Genomic DNA, 13,562 nt, shown 5'->3' on the forward strand with positions numbered 1-13,562 from the left:
TGAACCACCCCAGCAGGTCTTTAAACCCTCCCTTCCCTCCTGCTGCTCTCCTCCACAGATCAGCTCTCACTCGTCTCCACCTCTCTGGTGGCTGGTATTTAAACTCCTCCACCTTCCTCGCCTCCCTCTGATTCACACTCATTTATTCTGACTCTCTCCTCCTTTCACCTGCTCGCATTAATCATTAATAATATAAGAATTCATCTGTTGAAGCCACAGAAGTCTGGCAGTAAAATAAATCGCCTCTCGTTTCTAGTTTCATGAACTTTACTCGGCGCCAGCTATAAACTCCTTAAACGTGCTCGGCCTGTTGTGCCCCAGTTATGGTTGAATAACTGAGGCTCGTATATCCATAATCATCACAAATCGACTAAAATAAGAAAAAGTTAAACATTGCCAGTCTCTTATCTGCTCCTTCAGACAAATATGGGATAACTCAGGGAAACAGACTTTGAACTTTAACCTTTAGGCCGATACCACAGCCCTGAAAGCTCCGCCCTCTCTGCTTTACATCTACCTGCCCTGCACCGGTGTCGGAGTCATTCATGTCAAACTAAAGAGTTTGCATCAGAGTGTTAAAAATGACTAAATGCTTCATCATTCATTAAACGGTGATAACAGGAACGTGTTTGTATTTCCTGCTGGAGCTTCTACAGTCGCAGCAGACGGACGTCAGATTGGTTCAGATTTGGCTTCAGTTTGTGTGTCAGCAGTGTTTTAATACTGCAGCACTGATGGTTTTTAATGAAGTCAAATCACTCGTTCAGCTGCTGCTGTTTGATTGATCTGCATCTGGTGTTTAAGAACTTCTCACATGAACATCACAAAATGAAGACGTGCACACTTTCATTTATAATAACTGACTTTATCTCCCTGTGAGTACACAACATGTAATTCAAGTGTGATTTCACTTTTTTCAGGCTAATGTCACATCGTTTTACTTCTAATGAAAAGAAAACTATTTCTTCATTATTATCTATAAAACAAAGTGATGTCCAAGCTTGTAGTTCATTTTTGATTAATGATGATGAAAGCATCACATTCAGAAAATCTAACTTCTATGGAGAACTCAAAGTCTCAAAATAAGAGAAGCAAACATTCAAATCCAAATTTATTTTTACTACAAAATGTGCAAAATAACTTAGTAATACTTTAATTCCTTTAAACTTCCAGAGCGAGAGGCGGGGGTCCGGTCTCCAGCTAACAACCGTTCACAGGCACCAGTTAACCTGACCCCACTAACTGCAGGTGACTGTGGGAGGAACCCACACACCCACGGTGGTGGGGGCAAACTCAGCCTTGACTTTTAATTTGAAATGTATTTTTATGTCCCTTGGTGCTCCTAGTTACTCTGAGCAGATTACGAGGACGTTCCTCGAGATGAGGGCCCGCCTGTGAATAAAGCGTTGCTCGTATTTCACACTGATTTGCAAATAATCAAATGACATGAATAAGCTGGAGGGAACCTGCTTTCTGCTGACCCGGCCTGCAGATCCTCTCCCATCACCACACCTCTGACAGGTGGCAGCAGGAGGCTCCTCCCCCAAACCACTCCTACCAACCCGTGCTCTCCTAACCTCCCACATCCACGGGAGCGGGAGAGTAAAGCCACACACACGTGCACACTTCTGAGAAGTGTGTTGCCATGTGGGGCCTCGTGGCTGCCGGGTCCGTCTTCTTCCCAGGACTCTTCCTCCTGTCCAAACAGGCTCTCAAACAGCTGATGGGATGGAGCGAGGGGGACGCCGCTGTCGTGTCAACACGGTAGGAACACACACACTTCAGAGGACATCACACTTGTCTTTCTCTTAAACGCAGTTTGACTTACGGAGGATGACCTCCCCAGGAGTGAGTGAGTCCCAGTCTTATCCTGACCTCAGTTTGACCCGGCGGTGTGTGAGCTGAAGCTGCTGCAGATGAACCAAGACTGTTTTTGTTTGCTGTCCCTCATCACTTTGTGTCTCTTTGTAGTTATTGTGTATCTGTGGTTGTATCTTTTGCACTGTTTGTAACTGGTTTAATGACTTTACGTGTCCATGTGAGTATTAGTTTTACTTTCCAACAATAAGGAAGCTGTCACCTCGAACAGCTCCTCGCTGGAGCCTTTGCATGCTTTATGAGACCTAAATGTGAAGCTTTTATTTTATTTAGTTCTTTTTTTGAAGATTTAGATGCATCACGCAAACATACGACACATGTCCAGTTAAAGTTCAGCTGTTTGTTTCTCTTGTTTCAGCTGCTTTGATTATTATCTTGCTTGTGTTCTCAGCCTGGTGTCATCCATCCAGTCCATCATGGCCTCCTCAGCCGGATGCATCATCATCGCGTCCTGCAGGGACGTCATCGAGGACCGGTGAGGACTCCTCTGGTTCTTATTGTCTCTTCATCATTTTACCTTCATACAATTAAACCTTCCCTCTTTGTGGTCCATTTATCAGCAGTGTCATTGTTATGTATTCTTTTCTCATCAAAATTTGCTCCCAGATTATTTTGAATTTAGACATTTTTGATTTTAACATTCAGCTGAATTCTCCCAAAGAAAATTATTATTTTATCCAGGAATAAAAATATATTTAAAGCTTTTTTTCTGCTGCTGCATAGAAAAGGTAAAGCCCTCAGCCTCAGTGTGAGGATTCAGTATGAAGCAAAGCTCAGCCGATAATCTCATTAACAATCTGAGCCTAATGTGCAGCAGCAGCAGGGTTATTTCAATCTGAGACTAATCCTGCACGCTGAGCATGATGGGAAATGAAACTCTGTCAAGGAGCAGAGGGACGACAGCGGAGCGCCGTGGTGGTCAGCTGGTTTCTCATTTCCCAGTCAAAGTGGAGCAAAGGTTTGAATCTGAGTCTGAGCTGCATTTGCTTATCAAATCACAACGCTCCACAAGCAGCAAGGAACTCTGGGAGTTCGTACACCTACAGCTCAGCAGCAAGTTCAGTTTAGAAAATACATTTTTACCTCAAAAATAGGAAAGAAGGAAGCGTTTCAGTGCTTTACCACAGTAAAAGTATCCTAAAAACCTCCAATACACTTCTGACAATTCAGCCTTCAGGCTCCTGCCTGCACAGCTGAGCTTTTCATCCACTCACACGTATCAGGAGTATCAGGGTGATTTTGGAAAAGGTGCTGCTGGTTGTCCATGCAGGGTGGAGGTCGGCGTGGACGGATGGAGCCACATAATAAATGTTGTTCTCCTTGTTTCCATCACATCTCCTGTTGCTCCTGATGCTCATATTAAACATGACCATGAGCTCAGTGTATTGTAACAGTTGCTGTTGTAATGCAGTGTGTCGCCACATGGCGGCGCCCCCATTTTGTTCTTCTTCGCAGTCTCTCTGCGATGGATTCTTCTGTGTGTACGTGGGCTAGTGTGCTCTCAGGAAATGTGTGGTAGAGGTGGTACTTTTATTTTTGATACTTTAAATAAATGAGTACTTCTGGAAAGTCAGAAGCCGTTGCTGATTCGCTCTCCACCGCACGTTACAGCATGCACAGTAATGACAAAAGCTCTTTTTTCTAACTGTTGGATCAGTGTGATGTCACAAAGTTGGGATAATACAGAAGCCTCACCCACATGCTGTGTATGAGGGGCAGCCAATCAAAAGACAGGTCTCTCACAGGGAGGAAAAACTAGTTTCAGGATGACCTGAGAGGCTCCAGTGTGAGACAAAGAAGGATTACTTTTAAGTGTGATTCGTGCAAAGCTGCTTTAGAAGACTCCAAGACAGAAAATCTAGAGTTGGAAATAAGAAGAGAAGGACAGCTGAACACGCAGGTGCAGTTTGTTTTAGAGTCCGGGAGTCTAATCAGATCTAAATGATTGTTTTAATTATTCATTTGTGGACACCTGCTTAGAAGACGGAGGAAAAGGTGCCCAAAGAGGCTCAGACATTTTATGTCTGAACTGCAGCTTCTTCTACTTGCATTTCAGTGTGACAGCGCCCACTAGTGGATGCCCATGCTTACTGCAGTAAAGGAAGTCGGGTGACAAAGTGTTGGAGCCATGAAGTGAGTGCAGGGAGGAGGCCCGGGTGGATGTATGGGTCAGATAACGTTAAACTGGAGCACAGGGCGGTGTCTTGGATGTTTCTGGCCTAAATGAACCTGATGTCTTAAATCTGAGATCAAAGTAATGACGCTGCTTCAGCCTCTCTCCATCTCCTCTCTGCTCAGACATTGGCTGACTGATGCCTACATCTTATTTGCCACGCCTTACTTTGCCTACGACATCTACGCCATGTTTCTGTGTTACCGGCACAAGCTGCAGGTCAAAGGTCACGAGGAGGCGGGCCAAAGCGTTGGGTTGATGGGAGCCACTGTGATTGGTTACCTGCGCAGGGAGTTCCTCATGGTGCTGCACCACATCTTCATGGTGACCTTCTGCTTCCCCGCCTCTCTGGTAACTATGACAACAGCAAACATTGACAGTGACACATCCACCCTGATCATAGACTGTACACAAAGATGGACACCTTTGCATTTGTTCTCTGGGCGACTCATGAGTAGAAGTTTATGAGAAAATTAACCTTCAGCTCATCTGTCTGAGCTTAGTGAACACTTTCCTGATGAACTGATGGTGGCAGTCGCTGGTTTCAGGTCTTACTGAATAAAACATGGAGTCATTTTGGAGCTAAAACCCCCAGGAAGTAGGACTCAGCTTGTTGAGGTTCAAACAAACTCTGAAGTGCCAAAAGCTGCAGTTCCTCTGACATCCACTGGAGGTCCCAGCGAGTGGCAATAATAATAATAATAATAATGGATACTTTATTGATCCCCATGGGGAAATTACTTGTTTTTCTCTGCATTTGACCCATTCACTCAGTGAAGCAGTGGGCAGCCCACTAAGCAGGCGCCCGGGGAGCAGTGTGTAGGGACGGTACCTTGCTCAGGGGTACCTCAGGGTAGCCGTTAAGTGGATTCGAACCGCCGACCTTCCGATCATGGGGCGACCACTTTACCTACTGAGCTATCCCTGCCCCAATGAGTGCTACGAAAAACTTTAGTCTCAACAGATCATTTGCTCCTTTATAAAAACTGTTTAAAACGTATTAAGGCTTAAAGTTTAGGGGCGTGGCCTCTTTGGCTGTATCTGCAGCTAACTGAAGTCCCTGAACTGGACCTCTAGACCATGTTTAAGCTGTTGGGGCCTTTGGGAGCATTTTTAATGATCTGACTGAGAATACGTCTGCTGTGAGGCTGCTGTACTAACAGACCGTCTGAGGCTGAGCTCCAGTTTAGGTGGAATTCTAAGATTTTATTCGGATGTAACTTGACTGTTATTGGCAAATATCTGTGTGATGCTCCCATACAGTTTATGATAACCAAGCTAGCTAGAATTAGCTGCTAACTTACCGCTCTTGAGACCCTGTGGTCCAAATGTGATCACCTCCAAAATGCTAACACTGCGGGGTTTCCAGTGTGAGGGTGACATCATGGTGGCTACATCCATCGTCTTTGTACAGTCTGTTATTATAGTAAAACATGTGTACATTAAATTACAGTTTCTCCTTCCTGTGTGTGTGTCAGCTGTGGAGGCAGGGTAAAGGTGATTACTTCCAGGGCGTCTTGTTTCTGGCTGAGCTCAGCACCCCGTCCGTCTCTCTGGGGAAAGTCCTGATCCAGGTAATCCGCCTCCCTCCAACCTTTTACTTGTGTGTGTGTGTGTGTGTGCATGTTTAGACATCTTTATGAGTTGTCTACTATACTTATGGGGACCAAAACCAGCTCCCACGAGTTTGAAGACATTTTTGATGCTTAAATGTGGTTTTAGTGTCAGGGTTACAGTTAGTTATGGTTAGGCTTTCATCTCTGACGGTTAGAGTACACGGTTAGTCAGTGAAAGTGTGTGTGTGTGTGTCAGATACCTAAACTCATTCAGTGTTCAGTATTGATCTGGACTACCAAAAAAAAAGATCAAACAGATTTATTGATTGATTTAAGAAAACACATGACGTCAAACGTTCCAATAGAAACCAACTTTATACGTTAACATTAAGACAAGCAGGCTGCTGCTTGGATGTGAAACCTTGATGCTCAGTCGAGAAAATCAGAAAACTCCTCGTTCTAAAGAGACACTAAAACCACAAGCAGCTGACGCTAGCACGAGCACGGATGCTTTTATTAGCGGAGCACATGAGGACCCAGGAGGGTGAGTCAGAGATCAGGGTGTCCACGCAAAAGACACTGAAGCCACGGTGCCGGACACTGAAGGGAAAGTCAGCTCCTACAGGGACGAGGCTGAGGGACGGGTCACCTCTGATACAAACGTAAGCGAAAACAAGTGTGAGCCCTTAGAGAGGACTTGGAAACCAGAAGGACATTCAGAGTTCATCATGGAGAACTTTCCCAAAGGAAATGGGCAGGAAAGAATCACAGATGTGGAAAATGAACCGGCTCCTTTTTGCCTTTAGAAGATGTGAAGGAGTGAAAGATTGGCGAATGGTGGCTCGTGTTTGAGTGACCAGCAGCCATCATCGTGCTGCACTGGCTGCTTGAGCATTTCTTTAGTTTAGTCACTTGTATATCATTTGTTCTCAGCACTTTTCGGTGTCCTTCCATTCTCCTTCTTTCTTTCGTCTCTCTACCGCCACACTGGACTATCCATCCACCCATTCTCGTTCGCTTGTCGTTCGCCGCGGGGGGGCTGAGCCTATCCCAGCTGTTTGTAGAGGCAGGGTACACCCTGGACAGGTCGCCAGTCTACACTGGACTATTCATTTCAATTTCATTTCATTTATATAGCACCAAGTCACAACAGCAGCCGTCTCAGGGGGCTTTAGGGTAAAGACCCAACAATCATATGACCCCCTATGAGCAAGCGCTTGGAAACACTCTCTTTCAACAGGAAGAAACCTGCGGCAGAACCAGGCTGGTTTTTTATTCATTAAATAATTAACTCATTGATTCATTAATCTACGTTTTAGTTACACACTCAGTCAGTGTGTCGGGTTATAACTGGGGGCGTTGCTGTGATGGCGCCTCGTCCTCACCCTGACAGTCTGACCATGAACCCCGTTTGCTTCCTTCACATTTGGAGCGCTGAGCAAACTATTTGTTTTCTAAGTATAGAAGTTCAAGGATGAGGATGTTTTATATTTCTCTCTGTTCTGCAGCACGGCTATTAAAATCATGAGCATGTGTAGTGTATCGTCTCCCTGACCCACTTCAGAAACACATTTGAGTTTATTCTGGATTATATAATCTCTGTCCTGGCACCAAATGTGTAATAATCTAAACACTAAATTGATCCGCTGCTTTTTTAAGTGCATATGCCTCCATCCACCGTCTCCCTCAGCAGCATGAGTCTGCTGATGTTTAGACTGATTCTGGGGAAACCTGAGGGGGACTATAATCTATAATCTCCATAATTTCTAACATCAGGAAAAGCTGAGCACTGTGCTTTCTCTGCACATGCTCATTGGGACTCTCTCCATGCTTGTGGAGCAGATAATTTAAAATTGATTTGGGATAAAATAGTCTCTTTTTTTCTTTTCTTTTTTAAACTAAAGCATTTTTATTCTGTCGTCTACACTTTAACCTCCTAGGACCACATATGTGGACGTCACATTTTGGGTTATTTAGACCAAAATACAGAATTTGTCTCTACAAGGGCCCGATGTCCACCTGTGAGGACAGCATACTGCCACCGCTCTATCGAAATTTAAAACAAACCTCCTCATACATGGATCCCAGTTTTCTCAGAAACAAAAATCAGGTAAAAAAAAATAAAATCTGGTAATTCTTTGTTTTTACATCATCAGGTCCCAATCAGCCCAAATATCACAGAGAAATTACAAAAGCATGCCATGAAAGAGTTCAGGTGGTTAAATAACTGCAGCTTTAAACCGGAACCGTTTTCATTTTTCAATATAAAATGCAAATACTGTCGTTTCCAGCTGCTGTTGGCAAACCAACATATTCTAATAACGTGCTGGACAACACATCACGTCCCAGCGAGACACACTGGTCAGTTTTTTCACCGTGAAAATACAGAAAACACACTTTAGTTACTCACACAGCGCTCTTGTCTTTATTTCTATTTTACAGATTTCTAATCGTTTGTGTTCTATCACCTGTGCAAATAGACTTTAAAAAGCTCACATTTAATAAAGTACACTGGTTTAATGAAAGCTCTGACTTCTAAAATCATTTCAAGCACATACAGAATGTTAAGTATTAGATCAGCAGTTACATAATTAACTCTGACTGAAACATTTCCAGCTCTAATCAGAACCAACGTTTGACGTCTCCTGTCATTATTTGTTAAAGTGAATTATTTGTTTTCTGTCTCGTTTCTCTTCATGATGATGACGATGATGACGATGATGATGATGATGTCTTCAGTATAAGAAGCAGCACACGCTGCTGCACAAAGTGAACGGCGTCGTCATGCTGCTCACCTTCTTCGGTTGTCGGGTCTTACTCTTTCCTTACCTGTACTACGCCTACGGCAGGTAAGCCACGCCCACCTCTGCTTTTGTAATAATGATCAAAAACAACAGTGATTGTCTGCAAACACAAAAGCCCCCAAAATGAATCAATATTTGTTTAATGATTTTCCTCTTTGTCTTCTAAAACAACACAAACAAACAAACAAAAATATTTCTTGGCCATTTATTGATTTATTGTGGAAAAGATGACCCAGCATTACAGATCTATAAGGATTTATATCTCATTTAGTTATCAGTTAATTTAAAGGTGGACGTGGTTTGTGTGTGTCTCAGTGTTCAGTGAAAAACAGGTTTCACATAAAAACTGTCAAACAGCAACACGACCCACGTTTGCTTCCTTTCAGAGGCTGAGCTGAGCGTAACTTTCTTTTACTTTGTGTTATAAAACCAAACTATGTAGCAAATCAAATGAAATGAGTTCGACTTCATTTTAAGATATTTGTAAAATTCAACATAATCAAATAAAAAATGAGCCCGTTTACTCTGAGCTGAGGGCGCGTGAGCCGAACACGTTACAGTGCAAGTACTGTTACAGTGTTCGACGTCGGGCCCAAAGGACACGTAGTTCAGTGCAAGTACGTAAAAACTTGTAGCCACAACATCCGCAGCGTGACGGTGAAAGAAGATTCTGATCTTTCATCTTTGTGAGCGAGAATCTTCTGACTCCTCAGAAACATCCAGAACGCTGTGTGACTGTGAATCAGACAAACTGAAGATTCTTCTGTCGTGAGAAGTTAAGATTTACACTTTTTAGCTGCTTTTTTCTCTGAAGGTTAAAAATATCAGAGTACTTATTTTATTTTTCTTTAAATGTCTAACTTATATTTCAGTTTGGCTCACCTCAAAAACCAATAATATCTGTTTTCTATCCAGTTATAAATCTTATAAATGATCAAATCTTCCAAATAACTTTGAAATTTACAGATTATATTTTTATGTAAAACTTTTTTCTGCTTGTCTTTGACTCGTTTGACTTAATGTAGAAAACGTAAACATGTTTTAAGATGACTCGTTGTCACACTGCAGAGAAACTGAACTCTAGTCATTGACTAATCGCTGTCGTGTAATTATTCTTGTATTAAAATCTTTTGCGTTTGAACTGACTTCGAGTTGTTCATGAATGTCTGAGCCACATCTCATCGCAGCTTTGCATGATTCATAGTTCAGACTAACTTTTGGAAGCCAGCAGAGGGGCCTCAGAGAAATAAGGCCGCTGCTATAAAACTCCATGATGACCTGACACAACCAGAAACATTCAAAATAGTTCTCGATGTTTTACAATTTTAAGTATTCGTCTTCGACACGAGGGAATGTTTGATAAAAAAAGTATTAAAATGTCAGTGTAACTTTGATCACAGCGCCCCCTGCCTTGTGTTTCAGGTATGCATCGATGCCGATGTACCGGGTGCCCCTGGTGGCCCCATGGCAGTGTAACCTGGGGACGGCCCTGCTCTGGCCTCTTCAGCTTTACTGGTTCACGCTGATCTGCAGAGGAGCTCTGCGCCTGTTCACCGAACGCTCAAATTCACCACCTGCGATTCTTAAAGCCGACGGCAATGTGGGCCCAGCTAACAGCTGCACAACCAATCAGACAGCTGGTGGAGGAAGAGGAGAGTAATGTAATCCGATCAGTGACGTCTGCCTTCAGAGCCAATCAGATTACCAGGGGGGCGGTGACTGTTACAAACAGATGAGTGTTTCTTCTCGTTTATGGTAAAAGTTCCAAGGAGTGAACGTAGTGACAGAAAAGCTTACAGACGCAGATCCATTATTAAATGGAAAAAGGAGGAAATGAACATTAGAAGTGTCAACAAGTTTAATCAGACGGGAGACGACGGCTGTTTGTAGTAAAACCACACAAGAAGAATCAGGATTTACCGATCACACTGACGTTTACGAGATCATACGAGGAGCAAACCTGTACCCGACCTGTAAGGACAAAAGATCAAACTATATATAAAAAGGTAGAAAAGTTTTGTGTGAAGATGATGATAATCGGTTTAAAGGGAACAGAGAAATCATCCTCTAGGATTAGCTTCATTTTAAGGAGTCCCACAGGGATCAACATCAGGCCCACTGTTATTCACTCTGCACATGAACATTGATCATGTCAGGATCCAATCTGCTTCACCAGATTTTCTAACCACTGATTAAGAATATATTAAGGAATCAAAGTATTACATATTTATCAAACAGGTTATTGATCATTATTTTGGGGGACTATTAAATAGCATATTTGTAGGTGCAGAGTAGACATTCAGCCTGTGGTCACACTGTGAGCTACACTGGCCCTCCGTATATTCGTTAAGTCAAGTTCATTGAAGTTTGTAGTGGTTCTATAATAGGTGCCTTAGTTTTTCCACTGTTTCCAACAGTAAATATTGTCCAGCTTCATTCTGCAAAGTCAGTTTTGAAGCTGATGATAGCTCTTCCTTTCCCCCCACGAGCACCACAGAGCCTGCGTCGATATCCAACATCAAAGCTATTCAAGTGTTTACAGTCGCCCTCACCTCTGTGTCACTTTTAGCTGAAGAAAGGACTTCCTGCTCCTGCGTACAACATCATCTGCACTGTTTATGCTGACAATACCATCTTGAGGATTCACGACTTCATTAGCATTTTGACCAGTGTGTGTTTGACAGTGCCGAGGCCTTTTAATAAACAACAACAACCACAGGCCTGCATGTTTGTTTGTTTTCTGATCCACTCACGTGACTCAGTTTCACGTCGGCTCGTTTGAATCTTGTGTCTGATTTTTTTGCAGCATATAGTTTGTTCTCATGTCTTTCTACAAAATACATGTTGATCAAAGATCTTCCTGAATTAATAAATTTGACTTAAAACTGAATATTTGACATGAATTTTCTGCACTGATCATCTCTTTATGAAGCACCAAGAATGACATTTACCCATGTTTCATTGTTATTTAATTTCCAGGTATTTCTCAGAGACAACAGTTAACTTGTTTGTTTTTTGGCCACTCCCCCCCCCCCCCCCCCCCCAGCTTGCTGGGGATGACGACTGCTTTTTAAAATTCATTTATTTATTTATTGTTTATAGACAAATCTCATTAAGAACATCTGAATGTCCATCAGGATTTACTAAATCAGACTCATTTCTTTAACAAAGTTCATTTCTGTAAATAAACCTTTGTAAAGGTCGCAGGTTGAAGTTACCTGTACAGGTGTCAGTTTTGTGCTTCAGACTTCAGGAAGTTTGGGAATTATAGTTTTCTGTTTGAATTTTAAATTTAATGCTAATCATAAAGCAAAGCACATCTCAGGTTTGTTTTAATCACCAAACTTAGAAATAAACAAATAATAATAATAATAATAATAATAATAATAATAATAATATATAAAATGAAATTGGAATTACTCGTCTTTATTTCTGAGTCAGTTTTGTTTAATACATCCTGATAAAAGTCTCGTAGTTATGTCATCATCAGCAGTTTGCGTCTCTGTGGTTATTCTGGTCTTTTCTAGCAGGCCTGGACGTCTTTGTCGTCCTTTGGACAATTCACGTCTTCTCAGTTTGTCTCTTGTCTTCTTGAGTCTTAGTTGTTTGCATTTCACTAGGATGTGTTTGTGCGTCTTCAGTTGTTTTGTCTTTCTTTGCAGCTGTTTGCTGTTATTTTTCATCTTTTCATGATCATTTTTGCAGCTTCATCTCGTCTCTGATGTAAGTTTGTATCTATTTCTTGTCGTTTGTGTCTTTTATTTTTTTCAGGCCTTCAGCCTGTTTTTCACTCGTTCATTTGGAGCTTCGTTGTAGTTGTTTGGTTTGTCACTTTAATTGTTTCACATCCTCTGAAGTTTCCTTTGTGGCCGATTTTTCTCCTCGTGATCTTTTTGATTCTCTCGTCATCTTTTGCTGCTTTTGTATTTGTTTCGTTGGTTCTTGGTGTTGTTACTTTAGCTTGGAGCATTCGCTTTCTGCTGCTTCTCTCAAATCTTGGCAGATGAAGTAGAAACACGTTCTTAGACAAACTAACTGTACTTCGTTTTCTTTTTAACTTAAGAGCAGCAGTCCTGTTCATGACGCCCCGTTTACTTGACGTGGACTCAAACCTGCGTGTGAAGGCTTTGCTTGACATAAGCTTCACTGGATGCAGCCTTGGTGAGCGCTCACACACAGGAATCACTGTAACACAGCCTCCTTTGTGTTACAAATGTAAACATTTCAGCTCGCAGCTTGAGCTTCAAATACCGTTAAAGTAAAATGACTCATTAGGCAGAGTGGATTATTATTGGATCATATTTACTGATTAATCAGTGGATTTCACTCTAATGGTCTGGATGAGTCGTGCACCACTCGGAGAATCATTCAGCTTCATAAGAAGTAAAGTGGTGTGGAGTACAAGTCACATATTTAAATGCAGAAATACCGTTGAGTAGAATCAGAGCATAACATAGTACTTCAATAAAGTCTATTAAACTCGAGTAAATGTACTCAGTTACACTCCACCACTGCTCTGAGATTATCGGGACTAACGGCTTCGCTAATCTGGGGCCTCGGTTCATGCGTGATGTGGAAACTTCAGCTTTAGTCAGACTGATGTGAGGATGCAGGTTCGACCGAAGGAGCAGGAAGTGACGAAATACAACATGTCACATGACCAGACTCACGGGAGCATCAGTCGCTCCACGGTCGGAGGAGACATGAGCTCACAGGACAAAGACACATCACAGTGGGGCAGGTGGGTGCAATGACATTTACAGACAGCAGGTGGCAGCGTTCAGCAGCTTCACGTGACATCATCAGCCCCTCTGCATTTCCTGTCCGCGCAAATTTACAGTTTTTTCTGATTGCTTAAGCACATTTTTTGTAACTATTGGCTAATTTTGCAAAACTCTTCACACAAATAAGAAAACCTGTCACCCAATCATCAAAACATTGTAGTTCTCTTGCAAAAGCAAACACAGCTAGACTAACTCTTCACACCTTCGTAAAAATGGTGTTTCCGTATCAAACAGTACACACAAGCCATCATCTACTAAGCACACAATGCGCCAACTGCACACTGATGGTATGAATAAAAACACATCTGGCTTTTGCTTTCTCTGTGCACAAGGTAGGCTATGTCAGTGTGAGCTCATACTTCTGTCA

At 42.3% G+C, this 13,562-nt stretch overlaps 1 protein-coding gene across 1 annotated transcript; it reads left to right on the forward strand.

Annotated features, from left to right (window-relative positions):
* Positions 1 to 874: 874 nt before the first annotated feature.
* Positions 875 to 11,551, forward strand: tlcd3ba (TLC domain containing 3Ba). Its single transcript, XM_085404855.1, has 6 exons — positions 875 to 1,764; positions 2,270 to 2,353; positions 4,177 to 4,402; positions 5,530 to 5,625; positions 8,347 to 8,456; positions 9,834 to 11,551. The coding sequence occupies exons 1-6, from the start codon at positions 1,646 to 1,648 to the stop codon at positions 10,069 to 10,071; spliced, it is 873 nt and encodes a 290-aa protein (XP_085260981.1). The 5' UTR covers positions 875 to 1,645; the 3' UTR covers positions 10,072 to 11,551.
* The last annotated feature ends 2,011 nt before the right edge of the window (positions 11,552 to 13,562 follow it).

The sequence above is a fragment of the Rhamphochromis longiceps genome, linkage group LG4 (assembly GCF_057381845.1).
Source record: "Rhamphochromis longiceps isolate RC_006_pf linkage group LG4, R_longiceps_female_GT1.1, whole genome shotgun sequence".
Taxonomy (NCBI): domain Eukaryota; kingdom Metazoa; phylum Chordata; class Actinopteri; order Cichliformes; family Cichlidae; genus Rhamphochromis; species Rhamphochromis longiceps.

Bases quoted from the DNA above. Each gene is read 5' to 3' on its own strand.
- tlcd3ba (XM_085404855.1), top strand. From the start codon at position 1,646: ATGTGGGGCCTCGTGGCTGCCGGGTCCGTCTTCTTCCCAGGACTCTTC. The intron at 1,765-2,269 runs GTAGGAACACAC...TTGTGTTCTCAG, and splicing joins GCCGCTGTCGTGTCAACACG to CCTGGTGTCATCCATCCAGT. The intron at 5,626-8,346 runs GTAATCCGCCTC...TGATGTCTTCAG, and splicing joins TGGGGAAAGTCCTGATCCAG to TATAAGAAGCAGCACACGCT.